Below are 25,632 nucleotides of genomic sequence, written 5' to 3'. Positions count from 1 at the left end.
CCTAAACTTTGCACTCTGATGGGATGAGAAGTGTGGTAGTCAAAGAAAAGAATTGTCCTCCCTGATATCAGCAAAGAGATGTAAAGACCTTCCCACATATACTAGTTAAGAATACATTTATTTCTCTATACCTTTTGTGAACCTGCTCAAATTTTTAGAGGATCAGATCCTCTAGGTTTACTACCTCCTCAGAAGAGCAACACTTCATTTTATTTTTAATATCCTTAACTTACTAAAGTTCCAGAGTATTCCTCTTAGTCTTAGTTTCAATGTCACCAGATTCTTTGTCCTTATACCCTCACAGAGCCTAGCATAGTGAGTCACTATGATTTAGAAATCATAGTGCTTAGTAAATGATTCATGATTTCGTACATGTCGAGCACAACTCCTGTCAGCCTTTCCGTCTCCAGACTTGAGTCTTGAGTCTTGATCTTTCAGTCTATCCCCTTAAGACAGCCAAATTTGAAATTTTATACTCAGCAATATTTAATATAGTGGTCATAGAAGGTGATTCTAAATAATAGGTCTGTCACAAACCACACCAAATTTTAAGCAATCAAGAAATTGATGTTGCCAAAACACAAAAATAACAGGCAGAAGTTCCCTCTTGGTTCATCCTCACCCAAAATGTTCTGGAGATTAAATAATTGTTCATATGCCATCATCATTTAACCTTCCCCAGTCTTAAAAGTCTTTTTATAAACCACCTTAAGGGTCCTTATACTTCTAAAAATCATAAAGGGATTTATGGACATGGAAATCCCTTGTTTGGACATGATGGTTTCCTTGGAGAACTCACCAAAACATAGATGACTTTAGAAGTATTCAGGGGACATTAAAATGAATTTGTAACTTTTATAGATGTTAACAATTAATACTTCATGAGGAACATCAGGATTAATCAAAGTATACCATAAAGCCAAGTCTTAATATTAACTTTCTGCCAATGAATTAGTTCATCTAAAAGCAGTTTTATTAAGTTGGGTTTATGAAATGACTCTAGATGAGTTCACATTTTGCCAGAAAATTCATATGTGTGTGTGTGTGTTTGTGTGTTGTGTTGTGTTAAAAGGACATGCTTGCTAGCACAGAAATTCTGACTTTAACATCCATTCAATGAGTTTCAACAAACCTAAATAAAGGGAAGTGAGGAAAAGACTGAATTGTAGACTAGTTTGAAAAATGCCATGTGGTTATTTTCAAGAGCACTGTCAAAAGCACTGAGGGAAATAGGAGTAGAGCCATATGTTCTTAAAGTGTATCTGATACTTTTTATATGTATTATTTCATATGATATAACAACCTAGGGCCGGGCCTGCTATCTCACGCCTGTAATCCCAATAGTTTGGGAGGCCAAGGCAGGTGGATCACCTGAGGTCAGTCTGAGACCAGCCTGACTAACATGGTGAAAACCTGTCTCTACTAAAAATACAAAAAATTAGCCAGGTGTGCTGGCGGGCGCCTATAATCTTAGCTACTTGGGAGACTGAGGCAGGATAATCGCTTGAACCCGGGAGGCGGAGGTTGCAGTGAGCCGAGATTGCACCATTGTACCCAGCCTGGGCAACAAGAGCAAAACTCCCTAAAAAAAAAAAAAACAATAACAACAAAAAACAAGATATAGAGTAACCAGCTCATCCTGGTTTGTCAAGGATGGTCCTAGCTTTAAAACTGATCTCTGCCTCAGTTACAGCCAAACCAGAGCAGTAGATCACTTTAGCTAAATAAGGCAGATGACCCTGTCCCTATGTTACCAAAGAGGAGTCTGAAATTTGCAAATGAATGACTCAAAGTCACACATTAGTTGTAAGTGGGGTATTCAGTATTAGAACCCAAGCCTTCGAACTGCTATTATAATAAAAATTTTAAGAAACCAGGCTGTAATTAACACAGTGTGTAAAAACTGTGAAAATTTTTATCAGCTTTTATCTTTTCTAGAAACTTAGCCAATCCCTTTGTGATACTATATTTTTGCTCTCCAACCCCCCTTAATAGATAATGTGGAGAAAAAACTCAGCCCAGTTTATCAGAGTTATTACAAACTCCCTTTTAACAAAGTCTGAATTGATAAAAATAATTATAATGCTTTTCAAGTCAGTTATTTGCTAATGCAATCATGAAAATAAGCAGCAGCGTATGCATCAGCACCCTAAAAGAAATGTAATATACATGATCTCCCTGTCTTTTCCCCACTTATCTTAAAGATGATTTTTAATTGTGGGGGCAAGCAAGTATCAAGGGGGTGGAAATGTAAAACTGGACAAAACAAAATTATTAGACCTGGCTTTATCTCTGCATGTGACTTTTTGTCATTTCTTCTCAATACACAAAGAAGTGAATGTATGCCCCAACAAACCTCTCCCATTACTGTCCTGTCTGTGCTGAGCAGAACTTAATCTATATGTCTTTAAAATGCCTTTCCATTGCTATAGCTTTTTTCAAAATACAGAACTTAGTACAAATGTGGTTCACTAGACTACTAATGCTTATTTGCTCTTTCCCAACAGGCATCACAGTTGATAGGCATGGATTCATTTACTTTGTGGATGGGACTATGATTCGCAAAATTGATGAGAATGCTGTGATCACAACTGTAATCGGCTCAAATGGTCTGACTTCCACACAACCACTGAGCTGTGACTCAGGAATGGACATCACTCAGGTAGGCACCACTGGTTTTCAAGTGTTATCGTCATTTGGCATCATGGAAATGGATAACAATTTTCTCATGTAGAAATTAGGTAGAATGGAAGCCTGGTATATCTGTTATAACACCAGATAGCAGAAGTTTCTGTTTATGTAAGTTACTTTTTTCCTCATTAGAAAAGCTTAGTTGGGAGAAAATGGTAAGCAAAGATGGAAGTAACGTCAGGTAGAATATTAACATACAATTAAGTAAAGTCTCTCAAACTTGAATTAATCAGAAGGTAAGGCCAATCTCATTTATTGAATATTTCTAAGATATATAATTCTATTATTTTTAAATGAAACAGTGACTGAAATTTAGAAAAATAGTGACTATGAAGGCTCTTTAGACATCTTTTTTAATGAATATATGAGCATGTTGTTATTCACGTGTATATAAATAGCTATTTCTAGGGTGTTTGGAAGTTTTCTTAAGTAAAAGCAACATTCCCTCTGAGATCTATTTTACTGTTATTTAGGAAATCTGTTTTTTGGGGTTTTGTTTTTGTTTTTGTTTTTGTTTTTTAAGCCAATGAGGACAAAAGAAAATTCCGTGTAGCTCTCATCTGGGTCAAAAATTCTGATTTTACCACAATTCTACAAAATCAGTATTAGACATTTAAAGAGATTATAGAGCATACAGCATAGTCCCAACATTCAGTGTCTGACTTTCTTAGTCTGCAGAAACAAAAAATGAAGGAAATAGATTAGACAGTCCTCAAACCTTCCAGCTCTAACATTCCATAAATTTGTGACCCTAATAAAGTAGATTATTAAATAATCTTTTCAAAAGAATTAAAGTGGATGTTGAGAGTTTTCAAATTGATTAGCGTATCAGAGAGGATGGTCTTGGCTGCAAGTAATAAAATACTTGTCTAAAAGTTGTTTAAACAATAAGGTTTAATTATCTCACATAAAGAGATGTCCAAAGATAGCAAAGATGCCAGCAGATTTCCTTCTTGTGTCACATTGGCCAGAATTGAATCACATGCCCATGCCTTCACCAGTCACTGGCAAAGGGGAAATGGGATTACATAGTGGATTCAGACCCTCTAGAAGTGGGTCCCCTTCCCTGAGCACATTGCTACCTGATTCTTAAACCGAAATCAGAGTTCTGTTAGCAAGGAGTAAAGGGTTGCTACTGGGGAGGCAATGAGCAGTGTCCCCCACAGTTATGATATTCCTGTTGCTTCATTTGTCATACCACCTAAAACCTAGAAAAACAAGGTAAATGTATTAGTCCATTTTTACACTGCTGATAAAGACATATCCGAGACTGGGCAATTTACAAAAGAAAGAGGTTTATTGGACTTACGGTTCCCCATGGAGGGGAGGCCTCACAATCATGGTGGAAGGCAAGGAGGAGCAAGTCACGTCTTACATGGATGGTGGCAAGCAAACAGAGAGCTTGTGCAGGGAAACTCCCATTTTTAAAACCATCATATCTCATGAGACTTATGCACTATCATGAGAACAGCTCAGGAAAGACCCGTCCCCATAATTCAATCACCTCCCACCAGGTTTCTCCCACGACATGTGGGAATTGTAGGAGTTACAATTCAAGATGAGATTTGGGTGGGGACACAGCAAAACCATATTAGTAAGTAAAAGGAACACACCCCTAAGAAACCTTGCTTTAGTCATTGACCCTAAGATCTCCTGCCACCTCCACCCACCTTGAGCATACATCTCTATAAAACACTAGCTTATTTAGGATTTCTTCTTCTCTATGTGCCCTTGCCCTGCCCCAGAAACTCAAGAAATGTTCATATGTAGTCAACTACAAAAGTGAAATGGGGAGTTGGGCCTGGAAAACTGACAAAATGAACAAACCCTTTTTAATAGAGATTTGAATGGATCAGGCTATCAAGTCCTAGAATGGTCTAACTTTCCATGATTCAAAATGCTGCAGAAGGCAAGGAAAAGGAGCATTATTTATGGCAATAAAGAAGGGTGTGAATGTATTTGTACAGAGGAGGGGGGAGAGAGAAGATGCACATGTATGATTCACTTGTGGGATATTTTTAACTTAAAATAGGGCACTTAGTATTGCAATCAGTCAACTCTAAACAACTTTTCTGTTTCTATGTAGAAAAGTTATGTTGAAAGAGAATTCTTTGTCTTAGTAGAGCAAACATATGATCATCATCACCATGAGAAGGGTTCTTTTTCACATGACACTTTCCAAACATAATTCCCACCATAAAATCTCACCCTTTTCAGGTTGGGATGTACAATGCAGCCCACTGAAAAGAAGCCCTGGTAACCAGGAGAAAGAAACTTTTCTCTATGGCATTTCATCCCAAGCCTCAGTTTCTCTGAAGTACCCTCTTTCCCCTTTCTTTACACAACTTTAGCTTTAGAGATATAGTAGAATCTTTTGGAGGCAAGGGAGGTTGTGTGGTATGAGAAGGGGACGGTAGAAGCCAGCAGGATTTACCAGGAAAGAAAGTAGATTTTATGTACAGATTATTTGGCCAGTAACTCTGCTGCTATCCACCATTTCCTGTTCTGTGCCTGAGACACACTAAAAAGTAACTCCAATTTGTCCACCCAGACTGGCTTAGAACAAGGATACTGTATTGATCAGTGTCCAGATTATCACTCTCTACCTTTATTAGAGGCCTACTTCTCATGGCCCCTTTCCTCAAGTCTGAAAGTACCTCTGCCAGTCCAAATCCCATTCTCCATCCTCCTCACACCTCACCTCTTCCATGGGAACCTTCCTTGATGGCTCTAGTCCTCACTGTTGCTTCATTCCCTTACTGGAATTTAGTATCACCATGCTTAAATGTAATTTGATCTTTGTTGGCAAACTGTGCATCCAACTGGTCTCCCACAGTAGACTATGTGTTCCTGGAACATGCATAGGAAGGGCTCAACAGGTACAGTTAACATCTATACCTGAACCAAAAGGACATAATGGTGAAAAGAATATGAAAGAGTAGTGAGAGATGAAGCTAGAAAGGTAAGTGAGGGTGAAACGGTGAAGGTCCTTATAAGCATAATGAAGTTTATACTGGACAATGAGGAGACAATAACAGCGTTAAGAAGGGAAATGCAGATTTCTGCATTTCCAACTGAGGTACCGGGTTCATCTCACTGGGGTGTGTCAGACAGTGGGTGCAGGACAGTGGGTGCAGCCCACCCAGTGAGAGCTGAAGCAGGGCGAGGCATCACCTCACCCGGGAAATTCAAGGGGTAAGGGAATTCCCTTTCCTAGCCAAGGGAAACCGTGAAACACAGCACCTGGAAAATCAGGTCACTCCCACCCTAATACTGCACTATTCCAAGGGTCTTAGCAAACAGCACAGCAGGAGATTATATCCCACACCTGGCTCAGAGGGTCCCACGACCACGGGGCCTCCCTCATTGCTAGCACAGCAGTCTGAGATCTAACTGCAAGGTGGCAGCAAGGCTGGGGTAGGGGTGCCCGCCATTGCTGAGGCTTGAGTAGGTAAACAAAGCAGCCTGGAAGCTTAAACAGGGAGGAGCCCACTGCAGCTCAAGGAGGCCTGCCTGCCTCTGTAGACTCTATCTCTGGGGACAGGACATAGGCAAACAAAAGGCAGCAGAAACCTCTGCAGATTTAAATGTCCCTGTCTGACAGCTTTGAAGAGAGTAGTGGTTCTCCCAGCACAGAGTTTGAGATCTGAGAAGAGACAAACTGCCTCAAGTGTGTCCCTGATCCCTGAATAGCCTAACCAGGAGGCACCCCCCAGTAGAGACAGACTGACACCTCACACGACTGGGTACCCCCCTGAGACAAAGCTTCCAGAGGAATGGTCAGGCAGAAACATTTGCTGTTCAGCAATATTCACTCTTCTGCAGCCTCTGCTGCTGATACCCAAGCAAACAGTGTCTGGAGTGGACCGCCAGCAAACTCCAACAGACCTGCAGCTGAGGGTCCTGACTGTTAGAAGGAAAACTAACAAACAGAAAGGACAACCACACCAAAACCCCATTTGTATGTCACCATGATCAAAGACCAAAGGTAAATAAAACCACAAAGATGGGGAAAAAACAGAGCAGAAAAGCTGAAATTTCTAAAAATCAGAGCACCTCTCCCCCCTCCAAAGGAACGCAGCTCCTTGCCAGCAATGGAACAAAGCTAGACAGAGAATGACATTGACAAGCTGAGAGAAGAAGCCTTCAGATGATCAAACTTCTCCAAGCTAAAGGAGGAAGTTCGAGCCCATCACAAAGAAGCTAAAAACCTTGAGAAAAGATTAGAAAAATGGCTAACTAGAATAACCAATGTAAAGAAGTCCTTAAATGACCTGATAGAGCTGAAAACCATGGCACAAGAACTACATGACAAATGCACGAGCTTCAGTAACCAATTCGATCAACTGGAAGAAAGGGTATCAGTGATTGAAGATCAAATGCATGAAATGAAGCAAGAAGAGAAGTTTAGAGAAAAAAAGAGTAAAAAGAAATGAACAAAGCCTCCAAGAAATATGGGACTATGTGAAAAGACCAAATCTATGTCTGATTGGTGTACCTGAATGTGATGGGGAAAATGGAACCAAGTTGGAAAACACTGTGCAGGATATTGTCCAGGAGAACTTTCCCAACCTAGTAAGGCAGGCCAACATTCAAATTCAGGAAATACAGAGAATGCCACAAAGATACTCCTCAAGAACAGCAACTCCAAGACACATAATTATTAGATTCACCAAAGTTCAAATGAAGGAAAAACTGTTAAGGGCAGCCAGAGAGAAAGGTCGGGTTACCCACAAAGGGAACCCCATCAGAATAACAGGAGATCTCTCGGAAGAAACTCTCCAAGCCAGAAGAGAGTGGGGGCCAATATTCAACATTCTTAAAGAAAAGAGGCCGGGCGCGGTGGCTCAAGCCTGTAATCCCAGCACTTTGGGAGGCCGAGACGGGCGGATCACGAGGTCAGGAGATCGAGACCATCCTGGCTAACACTGTGAAACCCCGTCTCTACTAAAAATACAAAAACTAGCCGGGCGAAGTGGCGGGCGCCTGTAGTCCCAGCTACTCGGGAGGCTGAGGCAGGAGAATGGCGTAAACCCGGAAGGCGGAGCTTGCAGTGAGCTGAGATCTGGCCACTGCACTCCAGTCCGGGCGACAGAGCGAGACTCCGCCTCAAAAAAATAAAAATAAAAAAAATAAAAAGAAAAGAATTTTAAACCCAGAATTTCATATCCAGCCAAACTAAGTTTCATAAGTGAAGGAGAAATAAAACCCTTTACAGACAAGAAAATGCTTAGAGATTTTGTCACCACCAGGCCTGCCCTACAAAAGCTCCCGAAGGAAGCACTAAACATGGAAAGGAACAACCGGTACCAGCCTTTGCAAAAACATGCCAAAATGTAAAGACCATCAATGCCAGGAAGAAATTGCATCAACCAACAAGCAAAATAACCAGCTAACATCATAATGACAGGATCAAGTTCACACATAACAATATTAACCTTAAATGTAAATGGACTAAATGCTCCAATTAAAAGACACAGACTGGCAAACTGGATAAAGAGTCAAGACCCATCAGTTTGCTGTATTCAGGAGACCCATCTCACATGCGGAGACACACATAGCTCAAAAGAAAGGGATGGAGGAAGATCTACCAAGCAAATGGAAAACAAAAAAAGGCAGGGGTTGCAATCCTAGTCTCTGATAAAACAGACTTTAAACCATCAAAGATCAAAAGAGACAAAGAAGGCCATTACATAATGGTAAAGGGATCAATTCAACAAGAAGAGCTAACTATCCTAAATATATATGCACCCAATACAGGAGCACCCAGATTCATAAAGCAAGTCCTTAGAGACTTACAAAGAGACTTAGACTCCCACAAAATAATAATGGGAGACTATAACACCCCACTGTCAACATTTGACAGATCAATGAGACAGAAAGTTAACAAGGATATCCAGGAAAGAACCCAACTCTGCACCAAGCAGACCTAATAGACATCTACAGAACTCTCCACCCCAAATCAACAGAATATACATTCTTCTTAGCACCACATCACACTTATTCCAAAATTGATCACATAGTTGGAAGTAAAGCACTCCTCAGCAAATGTAAAAAACAGAAATTATAACAAACTGTCTCTCAGACCACAGTGCAATCAAACTAGAACTCAGGACTAAAAAACTCAATCAAAACCACTCAACTACATGGAAACTGAACAAGCTGCTCCTGAATGACTACTGCCTACAAAATGAAATGAAAGCAAAAATACAGATGTTCTTTGAAACCAATGAAAACAAAGATACAACATACCAGAATCTCTGGGACACATTTAAAGCAGTGTGTAGAGGGAAATTTATGGCACTAAATGCCCACAAGAGAAAGCAGGAAAGATCCAAAATTGACACCCTAACATCACAATTAAAAGAATTAGAGAAGCAAGAGCAAACACATTCAAAAGCTAGCAGAAGGCAAGAAATAAGTTCAGAGCAGAACTGAAGGAGATAGAGAAACAAAAACCCTTCAAAAAATCCTGGCCTTCAAAAAATGGCTTCCTGGCATCAATGTTCTTTACATTTGGCATGTTTTTGCAATGGCTGGTACTGGTTGTTCCTTTCCATGTTTAGGAGCTGGTTTTTTGAAAAGATCAACAAAATTGATAGACCGCTAGCAAGACTAATACAGAAGAAAAGAGAGAAGAATCAAATAGACGCAATAAAAAATGATAAAGGGGATATCACCATCGACCCCACAGACATACAAACTACCATCAGAGAACACTATAAACACCTCTACGAAAATAAACTAGAAAACCTAGAAGAAATGGATAAATTCCTGGACACATACACTCTCCCAAGACTAAACCAGGAAGAAGTTGAATCCCTGAATAGAACAATAGCAGGCTCTGAAATTGAGGCAATAATTAATAGCCTACCAACCAAAAAAAGTCCAGGACCAGATGGATTCACAGCTGAATTCTACCAGAGGTACAAAGAGGAGCTGGTACCATTCCTTCTGAAACTATTCCAATCAATAGAAAAAGAGGGAATCCTCCCTAACTCATTTTATGAGGCCAGCATCATCCTGATACCAAAGCCTGGCAGAGACACAACAAAAAAAGAGAATTTTAGACCAATATCCCTGATGAACATTGATGCAAAAATCCTCAATAAAATACTGGCAAACCGAATCCAGCAGCACATCAAAAAGCTTATCCACCATGATCAAGTGGGCTTCATTCCTGGGATGCAAGGCTGGTTCAATATATGCAAATCAATAAAGGTAATCCAGCATATAAGCAGAACCAAAGACAAAAACCACATGATTATCTCAATAGATGCAGAAAAGGCCTTTGACAAAATTCAACAGCCCTTCATGTGAAAAACTCTCAATAAATTCGGTATTGATGGAACATATCTCAAAATAATAAGAGCTATTTATGACAAACCCACAGCCAATATCATACTGAATGGGCAAAAACTGGAAGCATTCCCTTTGAAAACTGGCACAAGACAGGGATGCCCTCTCTCACCACTCCTATTCAACATAGTGTTGGAAGTTCTGGCCAGGGCAATCAGACAGGAGAAAGAAATCAAGGGTATTCAGTTAGGAAAAGAGGAAGTCAAATTGTCCCTGTTTGCAGATGACATGATTGTATCTTTAGAAAACCCCACTGTCTCAGCCCAAAATCTCCTTAAGCTGATAAGCAACTTCAGCAAAGTCTCAGGATACAAAATCAATGTGCAAAAATCACAAGCATTCTTATACACCAATAACAGACAGAGAGCCAAATCATGAATGAACTTCCATTCACAATTGCTTCAAATAGAATAAAATACCTAGGAATCCAACTTACGAAGTATGTGAAGGACCTCTTCAAGGAGAACTACAAACCACTGCTCAATGAAATAAAAAGAGGACGCAAACAAATGGAAGAACATTCCATGGTCATGGATAGGAAGAATCAACATCGTGAAAATGGCCATACTGCCGAAGGTAATTTATAGATTCAATGCCATCCCCATTAAACTACCAATGACTTTCTTCACAGAATTGGAAAAAACTACTTTAAAATTCATATGGAACCAAACAAGAGTTCACATTGCCAAGACAATCCTAAGGCGAAAGAACAAAGCTTCAGGCATCATGCTACCTGACTTCAAACTATACTACAAGGCTACAGTAACCAAAACAGCATGGTACTGGTACCAAAACAGAGACATAGACCAATGGAACAGAACAGAGCCCTCAGAAATAATACCACACATCTACAACCATCTGATCTTTGACAAACCTGACAAAAACAAGAAATGGGGAAATGATTCCCTATTTAATAAATGGTGCTGGGAAAACTGGCTAGCCATATGTAGAAAGCTAAAACTGGATCCCTTCCTTATACCTTATACAAAAATTAATTCAGGATGGATTAGAGACTTAAATGTTAGGCCTAAAACCATAAAAACCCTAGAAGAAAACCTAGGCAATACCATTCAGGACATAGGCATGGGCAAGGACTTCATGACTAAAACACCAAAAACAATAGCAACAAAAGCCAAAATTGACAAATGGGATCTAATTAAACTAAAGAGCTTCTGCACAGCAAAAGAAACTACCATCAGAGTGAACAGGCAACTTATAGAATGGGAGAAAATTTTTGCAATCTACTCATCTGACCAAGGGCTAATATCCAGAACCTACGAAGAACTCAAACAAATTTACAAGAAAAAAACAAACAACCCCATCAAAAAGTGGGAAAAGGATATGAACAGACACTTCTCAAAAGAAGACATGTATGCAGCCAACAGACACATGAAAAAATGCTCATCATCACTCACCATCAGAGAAATGGAAATCAAAACCACAATGAGATACCATCTCACACCAGTTAGAATGATGATCATTAAAAAGTCAGGAAATAACAGGTGCTTGGGAGAATGTGGAGAAATAGGAACACTTTTACACTGTTGGTAGGACTGTAAAGTAGTTCAACCATTGTGGAAGACAGTGTGGTGATTCCTCAAGGATCTAGAACTAGAAACACCATTTGACCCAGCCATCCCATTACTGGGTATATACCCAAAGGATTACAAATCATGCTGCTATAAAGACACATGCACATGTATGTTTATTGCAGCACTATTCACAATAGCAAAGACTTGGAACCAACCCAAATGTCCATCAATGACAGACTGGATTAAGAAAATGTGGCACATATACACCATGGAATACTATGCAGCCATAAAAAAGGATGAGTTCGTGTCCTTTGTAGGGATATGGATGCAGCTGGAAACCATCATTCTCAGCAAACTAATGCAAGAACAGAAAACCAAACATTGCATGTTCTCACTCATAGGTGGGAATTGAACAATGAGAACACTTTGACACAGGGAGGGGAACATCACACACTGGGGCCTGTCGTGGGGTGGGGGGGAGGTGGGAGGGATAGCATTAGGAGATATACCTAATGTAAATGATGAGTTAATGGGTGCAGCACACCAACATAGCACATGTATACATATGTAACAAACCTGCACGTTTTGCACATGTACTCTAGAACTTAAAGTATAATTTAAAAAATTAAAAAAAAAAAAGAAAGAAAGGGAGTGGTAAGAGGGGAAATCTTTGACCTGCTCCTGCTCTGGGAAAGCTTCTAATTTTTCATCATTAGCTGTGGGATATTTTTGTAAATGTTCTTTATTCTATTGAAGAAGTTTCCCTTTATTCCAAAAAAAAAAAGAAAGGAAATGCATTTTTAAAATAGTATTAAGCGTGGAAATCAGTTTTAAGAGATGATTCTAGCTGTTGCATGGAGAACCAAGTGAAGCAAAATAACACTAAAGGCAGGGAGACCACTTAAGAGGCAGTTGAAGAAATCCAGGTATGGGGGCGGAGCAAGATGGCCGAATAGGAACAACTCCAGTCTCCAACTCCCAGCGCGAGCGACACAGAAGACCGGTGATTTCTGCATTTTCAACTGAGGTACTGGGGTCATCTCACTAGGGAGTGCCGGACAATCGGTGCTGGTCAGCTGCTGCAGCCTGACCAGCGAGAGCTGAAGCAGGGCGAGGCATCGCCTCACCTGGAAGCGCAAGGGGGAAGGGGATCCGTTTTACTAGCAAGGGGAACTGAGACACACAACACCTGGAAAATCGGGTAACTCCCACCCCAATACTGCGCTGTAAGCATACAGGCACACCAGAATATATCCCACACCTGGCCGGGAGGGTCCCACGCCCACGAAGCCTCCCTCACTGCTAACACAGCAGTCTGCCGCGATCTATCCGCAAGGCAGCAGCGAGGCTGGGGGAGGGGCGCCCGCCATTGCTGAGGCTTAAGTAGGTAAACAAAGCCGCTGGGAAGCTTGAACTGGGTGGAGCTCACAGCAGCTCAAGGAAGCCTGCCTGTCTCTGTAGTCTCCACCTCTGGGGACAGCGCACAGCTGAAGACCAACAGGGGAAGTAGCGGGAGCCGGTGCAGACGCGAACGACTCTGTCTGACAGCTTTGGGGAGAGCCGCGGATCTCCCAACGCGGAGGTTGAGATCTGAGAACGGACAGACTGCCTGCTCAGGTGTGTCCCTGACCCCTGAGTAGCCTAGCTGGGAGAAATCCCCCACTAGGGGCAGTCTGACACCCCACACCTCACAGGGTGGAGTACACCCCTGAGAGGACACTTCCAAAGGAAGAATCAGACAGGTACACTCGCTGTTCAGCAATATTCTATCTTCGGCAACCTCTGCTGCTGATACCCAGGCAAACAGGGTCTGGAGTGGACCTCAAGCAATCTCCAACAGACCAACAGAGAGTCCTTCTGACTGTCAGAAGGAAAACTATCAAACAGGAAGGACACCTATACCAAAACCCCATCAGTTCGTCACCACCATCAAAGACCAGAGACAGATAAAACCACAAAGATGGGGAAGAAGCAGGGCAGAAAAGCTGGAAATTCAAAAAATAAGAGCGCATCTCCCCCTGCAAAGGAGCGCAGCCCATCACCAGCAACGGATCAAAGCTGGTCAGAGAATGACTTTGACGAGAGGAGAGAAGAAGGCTTCAGTCCATCAAACTTATCAGAGCTAAAGGAGGAATTACGTACCCAGCGCAAAGAAACTAAAAATCTTGAAAAAAGAGTGGAAGAATTGACAGCTAGACTCATTAATGCAGAGAAGATCATAAACGAAATGACAGAGATGAAAACCATGACACGAGAAATACGTGACAAATGCACAAGCTTCAGTAACCGACTCGATCAACTGGAAGAAAGAGTATCAGCGATTGAAGATCAAATGAATGAAATGAAGCGAGAAGAGAAACCAAAAGAAAAAAGAAGAAAAAGAAATGAGCAAAGCCTGCAAGAAGTATGGGATTACGTAAAAAGACCAAATCTACGTCTGATTGGGGTGCCTGAAAGTGAGGGGGAAAATGGAACCAAGTTGGAAAACACTCTTCAGGATATCATCCAGGAGAACTTCCCCAACCTAGTAGGGCAGGCCAACATTCAAATTCAGGAAATACAGAGAACGCCACAAAGATACTCCTCCAGAAGAGCAACTCCAAGACACATAATTGCCAGATTCACCAAAGTTGAAATGAAGGAAAAAATCTTAAGGGCAGCCAGAGAGAAAGGTCGGGTCACCCACAAAGGGAAGCCCATCAGACTAACAGCAGATCTCTCGGCAGAAACTCTACAAGCCAGAAGAGAGTGGGGGCCAATATTCAACGTTCTTAAAGAAAAGAATTTTCAACCCAGAATTTCATATCCAGCCAAACTAAGTTTCATAAGTGAAGGAGAAATAAAATCCTTTACAGATAAGCAAATGCTTAGAGATTTTGTCACCACCAGGCCTGCCTTACAAGAGACCCTGAAGGAAGCCCTAAACATGGAAAGGAACAACCGGTACCAGCCATCGCAAAAACTTGGCAAAATGTAAAGACCATCGAGGCTAGGAAGAAACTGCATCAACTAACGAGCAAAATAACCAGTTAATATCATAATGGCAGGATCAAGTTCACACATAACAATATTAACCTTAAATGTTAATGGACTAAATGCTCCAATTAAAAGACACAGACTGGCAAACTGGATAAAGAGTCAAGACCCATCAGTCTGCTGTATTCAGGAGACCCATCTCACAGGCAGAGACATACATAGGCTCAAAATAAAGGGATGGAGGAAGATCTACCAAGCAAATGGAGAACAAAAAAAAGCAGGGGTTGCAATCCTAGTCTCTGATAAAACAGACTTTAAACCATCAAAGATCAAAAGAGACAAAGAAGGCCATTACATAATGGTAAAGGGATCAATTCAACAGGAAGAGCTAACTCTCCTAAATATATATGCACCCAATACAGGAGCACCCAGATTCATAAAGCAAGTCCTTAGAGACTTACAAAGAGACTTAGACTCCCATACAATAATAATGGGGGACTTCAACACTCCGCTGTCAACATTAGACAGATCAACGAGACAGAAAGTTAACAAGGATATCCAGGAATTGAACTCATCTCTGCACCAAGCGGACCTAATAGACATCTATAGAACTCTCCACCCCAAATCAACAGAATATACATTCTTCTCAGCACCACATCGCACTTATTCCAAAATTGACCACATAATTGGAAGTAAAGTACTCCTCAGCAAATGTAAAAGAACAGAAATTATAACAAACTGTCTCTCAGACCACAGTGCAATCAAACTAGAACTCAGGACTAAGAAACTCAATCAAAACCGCTCAACTACATGGAAACTGAACAACCTGCTCCTGAATGACTACTGGGTACATAACGAAATGAAAGCGGAAATAAAGATGTTCTTTGAAACCAATGAGAACAAAGATACAACATACCAGAATCTCTGGGACACATTTAAAGCAGTGTGTAGAGGGAAATTTATAGCACTAAATGCCCACAAGAGAAAGCAGGAAAGATCTAAAATTGACACTCTAACATCACAATTAAAAGAACTAGAGAGGCAAGAGCAATCACATTCAAAAGCTAGCAGAAGGCAAGAAATAACTAAGATCAGAGCAGAACTGAAGGAGATAGAGACACAAAAAACCCTCCAAAAAATCAATGAATCCAGGAGTTGGTTTTTTGAAAAGATCAACAAAATTGACAGACCGCTAGCAAGGCTAATAAAGAAAAAAAGAGAGAGGAATCAAATAGATGCAATAAAAAATGATAAAGGGGATATCACCACTGACCCCACAGAAATACAAACTACCATCAGAGAATACTATAAACGCCTCTACGCAAATCAACTAGAAAATCTAGAAGAAATGGATAATTTCCTGGACACTTACACTCTCCCAAGGCTAAACCAGGAAGAAGTTGAATCCCTGAATAGACCAATAGCAGGCTCTGAAATTGAGGCAACAATTAATAGCCTACCCACCAAAAAAAGTCCAGGACCAGATGGATTCACAGCTGAATTCTACCAGAGGTACAAGGAGGAGCTGGTACCATTCCTTCTGAAACTATTCCAATCAATAGAAAAAGAGGGAATCCTCCCTAACTCATTTTATGAGGCCAACATCATCCTGATACCAAAGCCTGGCAGAGACACAACAAAAAAAGAGAATTTTAGACCAATATCCCTGATGAACATTGATGCAAAAATCCTCAATAAAATACTGGCAAACCGGATTCAGCAGCACATCAAAAAGCTTATCCACCATGATCAAGTGGGCTTCATCCCTGGGATGCAAGGCTGGTTCAACATTCGCAAATCAATAAACGTAATCCAGCATATAAACAGAACCAAAGACAAGAACCACATGATTGTCTCAATAGATGCAGAAAAGGCTTTTGACAAAATTCAACAGCCCTTCATGCTAAAAACGCTCAATAAATTCGGTATTGATGGAACGTACCTCAAAATAATAAGAGCTATTTATGACAAACCCACAGCTAATATCATACTGAATGGGCAAAAACTGGAAAAATTCCCTTTGAAAACTGGCACAAGACAGGGATGCCCTCTCTCACCACTCCTATTCAACATAGTGTTGGAAGTTCTGGCTAGGGCAATCAGGCAAGAGAAAGAAATCAAGGGTATCCAGTTAGGAAAAGAAGAAGTCAAATTGTCCCTGTTTGCAGATGACATGATTGTATATTTAGAAAACCCCATCGTCTCAGCCCAAAATCTCCTTAAGCTGATAAGCAACTTCAGCAAAGTCTCTGGATACAAAATTAATGTGCAAAAATCACAAGCATTCTTATACACCAGCAACAGACAAGCAGAGAGCCAAATCAGGAATGAACTTCCATTCACAATTGCTTCAAAGAGAATCAAATACCTAGGAATCCAGCTTACAAGGGATGTAAAGGACCTCTTCAAGGAGAACTACAAACCACTGCTCAGTGAAATCAAAGAGGACACAAACAAATGGAAGAACATACCATGCTCATGGATAGGAAGAATCAATATCGTGAAAATGGCCATACTCCCCAAGGTTATTTATAGATTCAATGCCATCCCCATCAAGCTACCAATGACTTTCTTCACAGAATTGGAAAAAACTGCTTTAAAGTTCATATGGAACCAAAAAAGAGCCCGCATTGCCAAGACAATCCTAAGTCAAAAGGACAAAGCTGGAGGCATCACGCTACCTGACTTCAAACTATACTACAAGGCTACAGTAACCAAAACAGCATGGTACTGGTACCAAAACAGAGATATAGACCAATGGAACAGAACAGAGTCCTCAGAAATAATACCGCACATCTACAGCCATCTGATCTTTGACAAACCTGAGAGAAACAAGAAATGGGGAAAGGATTCCCTATTTAATAAATGGTGCTGGGAAAATTGGCTAGCCATAAGTAGAAAGCTGAAACTGGATCCTTTCCTTACCCCTTATACGAAGATTAATTCAAGATGGATTAGAGACTTAAATGTTAGACCTAATACCATAAAAACCCTAGAAGAAAATCTAGGTAGTACCATTCAGGACATAGGCATGGGCAAGGACTTCATGTCTAAAACACCAAAAGCAACGGCAGCAAAAGCCATAATTGACAAATGGGATCTCATTAAACTAAAGAGCTTTTGCACAGCAAAAGAAACTACCATCAGAGTGAACAGGCAACCTACAGAATGGGAGAAAATTTTTGCAACCTACTCATCTGACAAAGGGCTAATATCCAGAATCTACAAAGAACTCAAACAAATATACGAGAAAAAAACAAACAACCCCATCAAAAAGTGGGGAAAGGATATGAACAGACATTTCTCAAAAGAAGATATTCATACAGCCAACAGACACATGAAAAAATGCTCATCATCACTGGCCATCAGAGAAATGCAAATCAAAACCACAATGAGATACCATCTCACACCAGTTAGAATGGCAATCATTAAGAAGTCAGGAAACAACAGGTGCTGGAGAGGATGTGGAGAAATAGGAACACTTTTACACTGTTGGTGGGATTGTAAACTAGTTCAACCATTATGGAAAAGAGTATGGCAATTCCTCAAGGATCTAGAACTAGATGTACCATATGACCCAGCCATCCCACTACTGGGTATATACCCAAAGGATTATAAATTAGTCTACTACAAAGACACATGTACACGTATGTTTATTGCGGCACTATTCACAATAGCAAAGACTTGGAATCAACCCAAATGTCCATCTGTGACAGACTGGATTAAGAAAATGTGGCACATATACACCATGGAATACTATGCAGCCATAAAAAAGGATGAGTTTGCGTCCTTTGTAGGGACATGGATGCAGCTGGAAACCATCATTCTTAGCAAACTATCACAAGAAGAGAAAACCAAACACCGCATGTTCTCACTCATAGGTGGGAACTGAACAATGAGATCACTTGGACTCGGGAAGGGGAACATCACACACTGGGGTCTATCATGGGGAGGGGGGAGGGGGGAGGAGGGAGGGATTGCATTGGGGAGTTATACATGATATAAATGATGAATTGATGGGTGCTGACGAGTTGATGGGTGCAGCACACCAACATGGCATAAGTATACATATGTAACAAACCTGCACGTTATGCACATGTACCCTAGAACTTAAAGTATAATAAAAAAAAAAAAAAAAAAAAGAAAAAAAAGAAACAAAAATAAAAAAAAAATAAAAAAAAAATAAAAAAAAAAAAAAAAAAGAAATCCAGGTATGACAAGGACAAAACATATCAATATAGAAATGATCAGCCCCTTTCCAAGGGACTGCTATAAAAATTAAGCTGTTTTCCAATGCTTTTTGGATGTTCAGCTGATATTTCTTTGGGATACAACTCTGGATGAGACTTTCCATGACACTGCTCAGCTTTATGCAGGCTACATAGGCAAGCAATATTAATGGCTGAACCTAAAATATCATAGATAGGTAGATAGATTAGTTAAACATTGGAGCTAACATCAAAGAACTTATTGACTGACAATTTCAGAATAGAGGGAACATGTGTATGGTAGTACCATTTACTGAGACAGAGAATACAAGAGGAAGAGAAGCAGGTTTGCATGATGGTTGGATGATGGGTTCAGTTTGGGGTACGTTGAGTGCCTGTGTGGCATCTAGATAGGGATATCTGACAGGAAATTGGATACAGGTTTAAAGCTTGAGGTCTAACTACAGATTAGAGTTGTGATTGCTATTAGTTTACACATGGCAATGGTAAATAGGGGAGTGGATGAGCTCTCTCACGGATGGTACGTAGTATAAAAAAGAGGAGAAGGCTTAAGACCAAGCTCTGTGGAACACCAGTATTCAAGAAAAGACTGAGGAATGAGAGCCTACAAAGGAGGCTGAGAGAAGGAGACCTGGCAATTAGAAGGAAAACCATGAAGGTGTCAAAAAAGCCAAGAGAAGCAAGCTTTTCAAGAGAAAGGGAATGGTCAGTATCAAATGCTGCTTAGGGATCATGAAAAATGAGGTGCTTTTTAAAGAAGCCATTAGATTTCACAGCATTAAAGCCTCTGATAAGAGTGCCTTTGATAGAGTGCTAATTAATGAGAGTCAGATACCAGTAGCAGAGTAGGAAGTGAGGAAATGGAGAAATGGAAAATACATCACTTCTTTGAGATGTTTGGCTGGAAAGAAGAGGCTTTGGCATTGAAACAAATCAGCTCCCAGGTGTGGGAAAATCAGCACCCAGGTGTGGCACAGGTGGACTAAAGCTGGAGAACACCAAATGAAATTGATGGGTCAGTTGATAGAGAGTTTACCAGGAGAAAGCCTGTCTGTGGCATGGCTTCCTAGATGCTCAGCCATTATGACCAGAGCTTCCCATCTGTTTAGACAAGTGTAACAGATTGGCAACTGATGTTTCCCATGACTGTACTTAAGAACATGGGCCATCTTCAGCTAGAGAGAAGAAAGCTGAGCAGGGAGCTTCATAACACCTACCAAGAGCAAAGCCCTAGTTGTTTATAGTAGTACTTACAGTGATCCAGCTGAGCTTACACAGTGCTCAGTTTCATATTTCAGTAAATCAAAATATATTGATGTGTGAGGGCACAGACAAATGTCTAAATGAGAGTGCATTGTTTCTGCTGACAGGAATGGACGGGAGAGAAAATAGAGGCCTGTGCTGCAACATGAAGATTTGAATCAGACCTTAAGAAAAGCTTACTGTTTCTAACACTATGTGGCAGCATCATATTTACAAAAAAAAATCTGTGGAGTTCCCACCTTTTGAAACTTTTCAAGCAAATATTGGATAGCAATAATCTATGAATGCCTGACATACAGGCCTCTCTGGAGCCAGGAAAATGGACCAACTGTTTTCTCAAAGTTCCTTCCAACTCAACAAAGGTGTCTCCACAGAAATACAACCAAATATCTTAAGTTTCTTGTTACCTTTCCAGCATTCCAGCATTTCAAAACCAAAAGATCTCCAACAAAGAAAGGCCCATCTATGCTAGCATAGTACCTATGGAGGTTATTTGAGAGAATAGTCCTCTTCATCTTACTTGCCTTCATCTTCTACACTTTTCTGTGGCAAACCTAAGCCCAAAGAAGAATCAGTTTTTAGGGCTTGTCCTAATCTTAAGCAAATCATTAAGTCCTATAGTAAGTCTAAGAATAACTGCTACCACTTATAGAGAGCTCATTATGTGCCAGGAACTATGCTAAGAGTCTAATTTACACTCTTCCATTTTATCTACACAACCCAACCACCCTTGAGAGGTGGGTATTATTATCCCCATCTGCCAGAGGAGAAAACTGTTAGTCAGAAGGATTATATATTGTGCTATGACCATAGAGCTATTGAGTGATATAACTAAGATTTTGGCACAAACGTTCTGAACCCAAGTGTGCATTTTTCCAGCCTCTGAAGATGACCAAATATCATTGTATTTAGCTGAGTGACAAATGCCACTTGGTTGAAGAATATGCTGTTTATTCACAGAATGTGTGTTTAGTGGCAGTTAGGAAAGAGTTTAATAAAACCTAATCGTCTCAGGAAATGAAATTTGCTTTGACAATAAAATCATCCATTTGTTCAAAATCAATATCTTTTTCTGATTTACTGAAATCTGAAACTGAACTCTCAGTACAAACTCTGAAGCATAACTGCCCTTTGTAAGCTATAAGCAACCAGGCCTTTCACTTCAGGAGATGAGTTGATTGTCAAGAGACTGGGTGCTTTATTTCTTTCTGTTGCTGCTTTTGAATCATCCTGCTCTGGAAACTCACTTCCATCTGATGTCTGACTAGATTGGAATTGGGAGTTAGAGCAAATTTCTTGATGGGATAGCAAGTTATGCCTTGGAGCCAGTCTAATGCTTTTCCCAAAGCCAGCCCGATAGAAGATACACAAGCAAGATGGACCTTTTGCATGCATAGGAAATCCTGTTGACCTACTGCCCATAAGGCACACACTTTGAGCTGTTTGTCTAGAGCATCCAGATACACAGCCAGTGCTTCATAAGTGCTTATTGGATGATTTGTATGTTTCTCACCGGTTTCCAATAGCACCCATTTGTCAGATGGGTATAACGGGGTAGGGGGAAGCGTCATCCATAGTTGCGCAGGAAGGAAGGTAACATTCTTTGGAGGAGCAAACTTTGTACTCATATATTACATCTATTGAACTAGTCCACTAGGAATCTTACTCTTCTCAGCCATTTGATGCCTGACTTCTCTCCAGAATATTCTGACCATGTAGTAACAATCCAACCTATTTTCAAATGCTTCTTGTGATAAGGAATTTACTACCTCCCCCAGGCAGCACATTCCATCTTTGAATGCCTCTGACGACAAGCTCTTCTTGGATCCCTTTAACTTTTTGTCTTCCTTTAACTTTCACCATCCAGTCTTACTGCAACTGTTCAGGCTTTCTTGAATTATAAATTTAATCTGTTTTCTATGAGATCAATCTACTAGTGAATCAAGCACTATACTGGGTATGTTTATATATGTTATCTTATTTAATCCTCATGACAGTCCTTCAAGATAGGTATTATGTTCCCCTGTTTTAAATACATATGGAAAACAAAATTCAGAAGAATTGAGTAACTTGGTCAAGGTCACACAACCAATAAGTGGCAGAGTTGGAATTTGAACCTGGTCAACCTGATGCCAAAGCCCACATTATTTTCACCAAACTACATTAAACTGCCTTCTCCACATGACAGCCCTCTTAGTACAAGAAAACAACTCTTTCATGCCTCTTAAGTCACATTCACACTTCATTTAACTATACTTCATTTTACATGGTTTTGAGTTCCTTCACCATTCTTCCAGGATGGAAGACACCATGGCTTCCATAATGAATAAAATAATCCATATGTGCTCTGAGTACTCAGAGGTAGAATGGGAACTGTCACAACTCCCTTTCTATATTGTTTCTTTTCCTTTTGCCCATTGATTATTAAAAAAAAAAAAAAAAAAAAAAAAAAAAAAAAAAAACTTTAGCCACAGAACATTTACTTCAAACAAATCAGTCTCAATTTATAAAATAGAAGCAAACAGCAGATTCAAACAAGAGGTGGTGTCCCAGAACCTTCTTTATTCAAGCTTACTTCCATGCAGTGGTGGCTTGCATGGTGACCTCAAAGGCACTTTTGCAAAATGATAAAGAAATAAAGGGCATAGATTAGAAAACTACAGCTAAAGTTGACTGGGATTTTTTCACAGCTATATCACAGATTTGACATATGATGTGATGTGATTACAGAAAACTAAAGATTCACATCTCTCATTCCTATCTCTTCATCTTATGCTTGCACTATTAGTGATGTACAACATACTGCTGGGTCCTACCTTAGTCTCTATTCAATTCCATGTTGTCTGAGTTAGTCCAATTCTTTATATTCTTCTGCTATCATCTAATATTTTCACTATCCTTCCCAGCCTTGTGTCGCCTAAGTATTTGATGAATGCTTTCTATGCCTTCATCCATTATAAAATTGATGGATAGGTAGATGCAATTGTGGTACCAGTAGACTAGTTATCTGTTAGGTTATGAATCCATGTGTTTGAACTCTCACCTATTCGTTGTGATTCCTCATAATACATTGGGAAATCAATATAATGGCCTATGACCAGCTTTTAAAAAAGGTAAAACACAATTTTAAAAATCAAAGTGTATCATGCGTAATGAGGGTGAGTATTGTTTAATAATATTTTTATTTCGACTGGATAATGGTATAAAATATAGTTCTTAGTGAGTGTCACAGTCAAAACAAGTTTGAAATCCACTCTCTTCACTGATATTTTCCCCAACGTATCCATAAAGGTATCATGAGAAACCTTACCAGGTTGATAACTCTGTTTAAAAGGAAATAAGAGCCACTTGAAAAAATTTGTTTCTAGTCACAGTATCTGTAAACATCATTTCCTCATCTAAGAGCTAAAAATACAATTCTTTAATAATACAATTGAAGGTCTTTTCTAAATCAACATAAAGCTCCCTCCTTGCAGGTTGTGGGGCACATTTCTGATTCGTCTTGAAGTCAGAACTAGATTTAACCATCTCTAGTCTTCTAGTGCCCACCATTTCTCAATAATCACACAAAAAGTTCTAAACCCAATTTGCATGTTCTAAGGAGTGATTCTTCCTAGCTAGAAAACTTGAGCTCAGTTAAAGAATTTAGATGCTCTTTTACAATCCCTTCATCCATTTTGGGCTTTGGTAACTCTGAATCAATATTGTCTGTGGTCATTCTCCTTAACAGAGAAAACAAAACCTTCCCCTCTCTCTCATCCATCAGTATTATACTACTTGCCCCAAACAGCAGACCTCTGCCTTCCTTGGTTATCCTCTGCTCTCTACATAACTGAAAAAACAACTTTCTCTTGTCCTTAGATTTTTTTGCAAGCTTCAGATAAAATAACCACAGCTCTATAGAAGGGATAATATGCAGCCTCCTCTTCAAAATCTACATGTCAATTTAATTTTATACAAGTGGGTTCAGCATTTTCTGTTGTTTTAAATACACACACATATATATATAGTCATCCAGGCATGAAAAGTTACAGCAATCTGGGTGGAAAAAAAAGAAAACAAAACAATAGTTTTAAAGTAGAAAAGGGCTAGGCACGGTGGCTTATGCCTGTAATCCCAACACTTTCAGAGGCTGAAGTGGGCGGATCGCTTGAGCCTCAGGAGTTCAAGACCAGTCTGGGCAACATGGCAAAACCCCCGTCTCTACAAAAAATACAAACATTAGTTGGGCATAGTGGTGCATGCCTGTAGTCCCAGCTACTCGGGAGGCTAAGGTGGGAGGATCACCTTAACCCAGAGGACAAGGCTGCAGTGGGCTGTGATTGTGCCACTGCACTCCAGCCTGGATGACAGAGTGAAACAATGTCTCAAAAAAAAATTATTTAACAGAAAAGGCACCTTCTTTTCCCCTTCTTAAACTCTTGCCTAACGTCTGTCATTGTCTTTCCCTCTCTCCCTTGCCAACCCTTTCATGTTTACAGAATGTCCTTCATCATCCTGAGTGATACTGATACAGATGATATTGAAACTCAACTTCTTCATGGGTTACTTGCTTTTCTTTGTGCACTTCCATCACTCTCCCATGTGCACACTGAAAGAGAACAGAATTAGATCTTTCAAATGAAGGCCATTATAAGTGAAATTCCCTGCAGGGACAGACTTGTGAGTTTTGTGAAGCTCTGTAGGGAATCAAGAAAATCTGAATTATAATAAGTTTGCTGAATAAAGGGATCTCCCAGGGGAAAAAGAAAAGAAAGTTTATTTTAAAAGTTCTTGCCACCAAAGATGAAAATCTCACCACCTCCACCCCTACCACACCCTCTCAATGTTTCCATGACTATGGAACTTATCTCACTGTCAAAGCAAAGAAAAGGTCTCTGGCCACACTCCAGATAATTCAGACATAAGGACATGTGGTAGAAGGAAAGAGTGAGTTGCAGGTAAACAGCAAGACAGGGAAGATGAAAGCTAGATATCTGAAATATTTGAAAACACATTTCTCAAGGGCCAGTAATACCAGTGTGCAGTAGGCACAAATAGGTGGGAGAAAAAGAGAGGTGAAAAAAGGATAAGAGAAGATTAGAGAGTGGACAGAAGATCAAACAGCAAATTAATGAGGCCCAGGGAGTAGTAGAATAGAACCAAAAAAGTTATTTGGTGGCCCTTATGCCAAACATTTACTCTATCCTAATTGGTCATGGTTAGTTTAACTAATTGAATCAACTATTTTCATAGTAACTATCACCTAATAGATTAGATGGCATTAAAAGCCATACCAGCCAAACCTCCAGTGTATTTTCCCATTTTCTTTCACTGTTCTCATGCCTAGACCACAACAATAGAGCAGCAATTTTAACTGCTCAGAAATTGGCTATTGCAGGAGTCCAAACATAAGCATCCTAAATCAGCAATGTTCTGTTCTATTTATTTGAGCCACATGCACTCAGTCAAACCACGAGTCACAGCCAATTCCTCCTGCTAATCCAAAGGCTCATATTATAAATGCAGAAATGGGAGTGCTGGGGGAAGTGTTAGTTCCTACAAGATAAAGAGGGAGCTCAATCTACATCAACCATAGCAGG

General features: G+C 40.1%; 1 protein-coding gene across 3 annotated transcripts in view; it reads left to right on the top strand.

The window, feature by feature from the left end:
- TENM1 (teneurin transmembrane protein 1) overlaps positions 1-25,632 on the top strand; it is a 657,629-nt gene that overhangs the window by 566,937 nt on the left and 65,060 nt on the right. For all 3 annotated transcript variants that reach the window (XM_030934095.1, XM_030934096.1, XM_030934094.1), the window contains one exon: positions 2,508-2,662. In XM_030934095.1, coding sequence (XP_030789955.1) covers positions 2,508-2,662 — 155 coding nt within the window. The remainder of the gene's footprint in view (positions 1-2,507; positions 2,663-25,632) is intronic.

The sequence above is a fragment of the Rhinopithecus roxellana genome, chromosome 7 (assembly GCF_007565055.1).
Source record: "Rhinopithecus roxellana isolate Shanxi Qingling chromosome 7, ASM756505v1, whole genome shotgun sequence".
In the NCBI taxonomy this organism is placed as follows: Eukaryota; Metazoa; Chordata; class Mammalia; order Primates; family Cercopithecidae; genus Rhinopithecus; species Rhinopithecus roxellana.
Note: the sequence above shows the minus strand (reverse complement) of the source record. Positions and strands in the feature narration are given on the sequence as shown.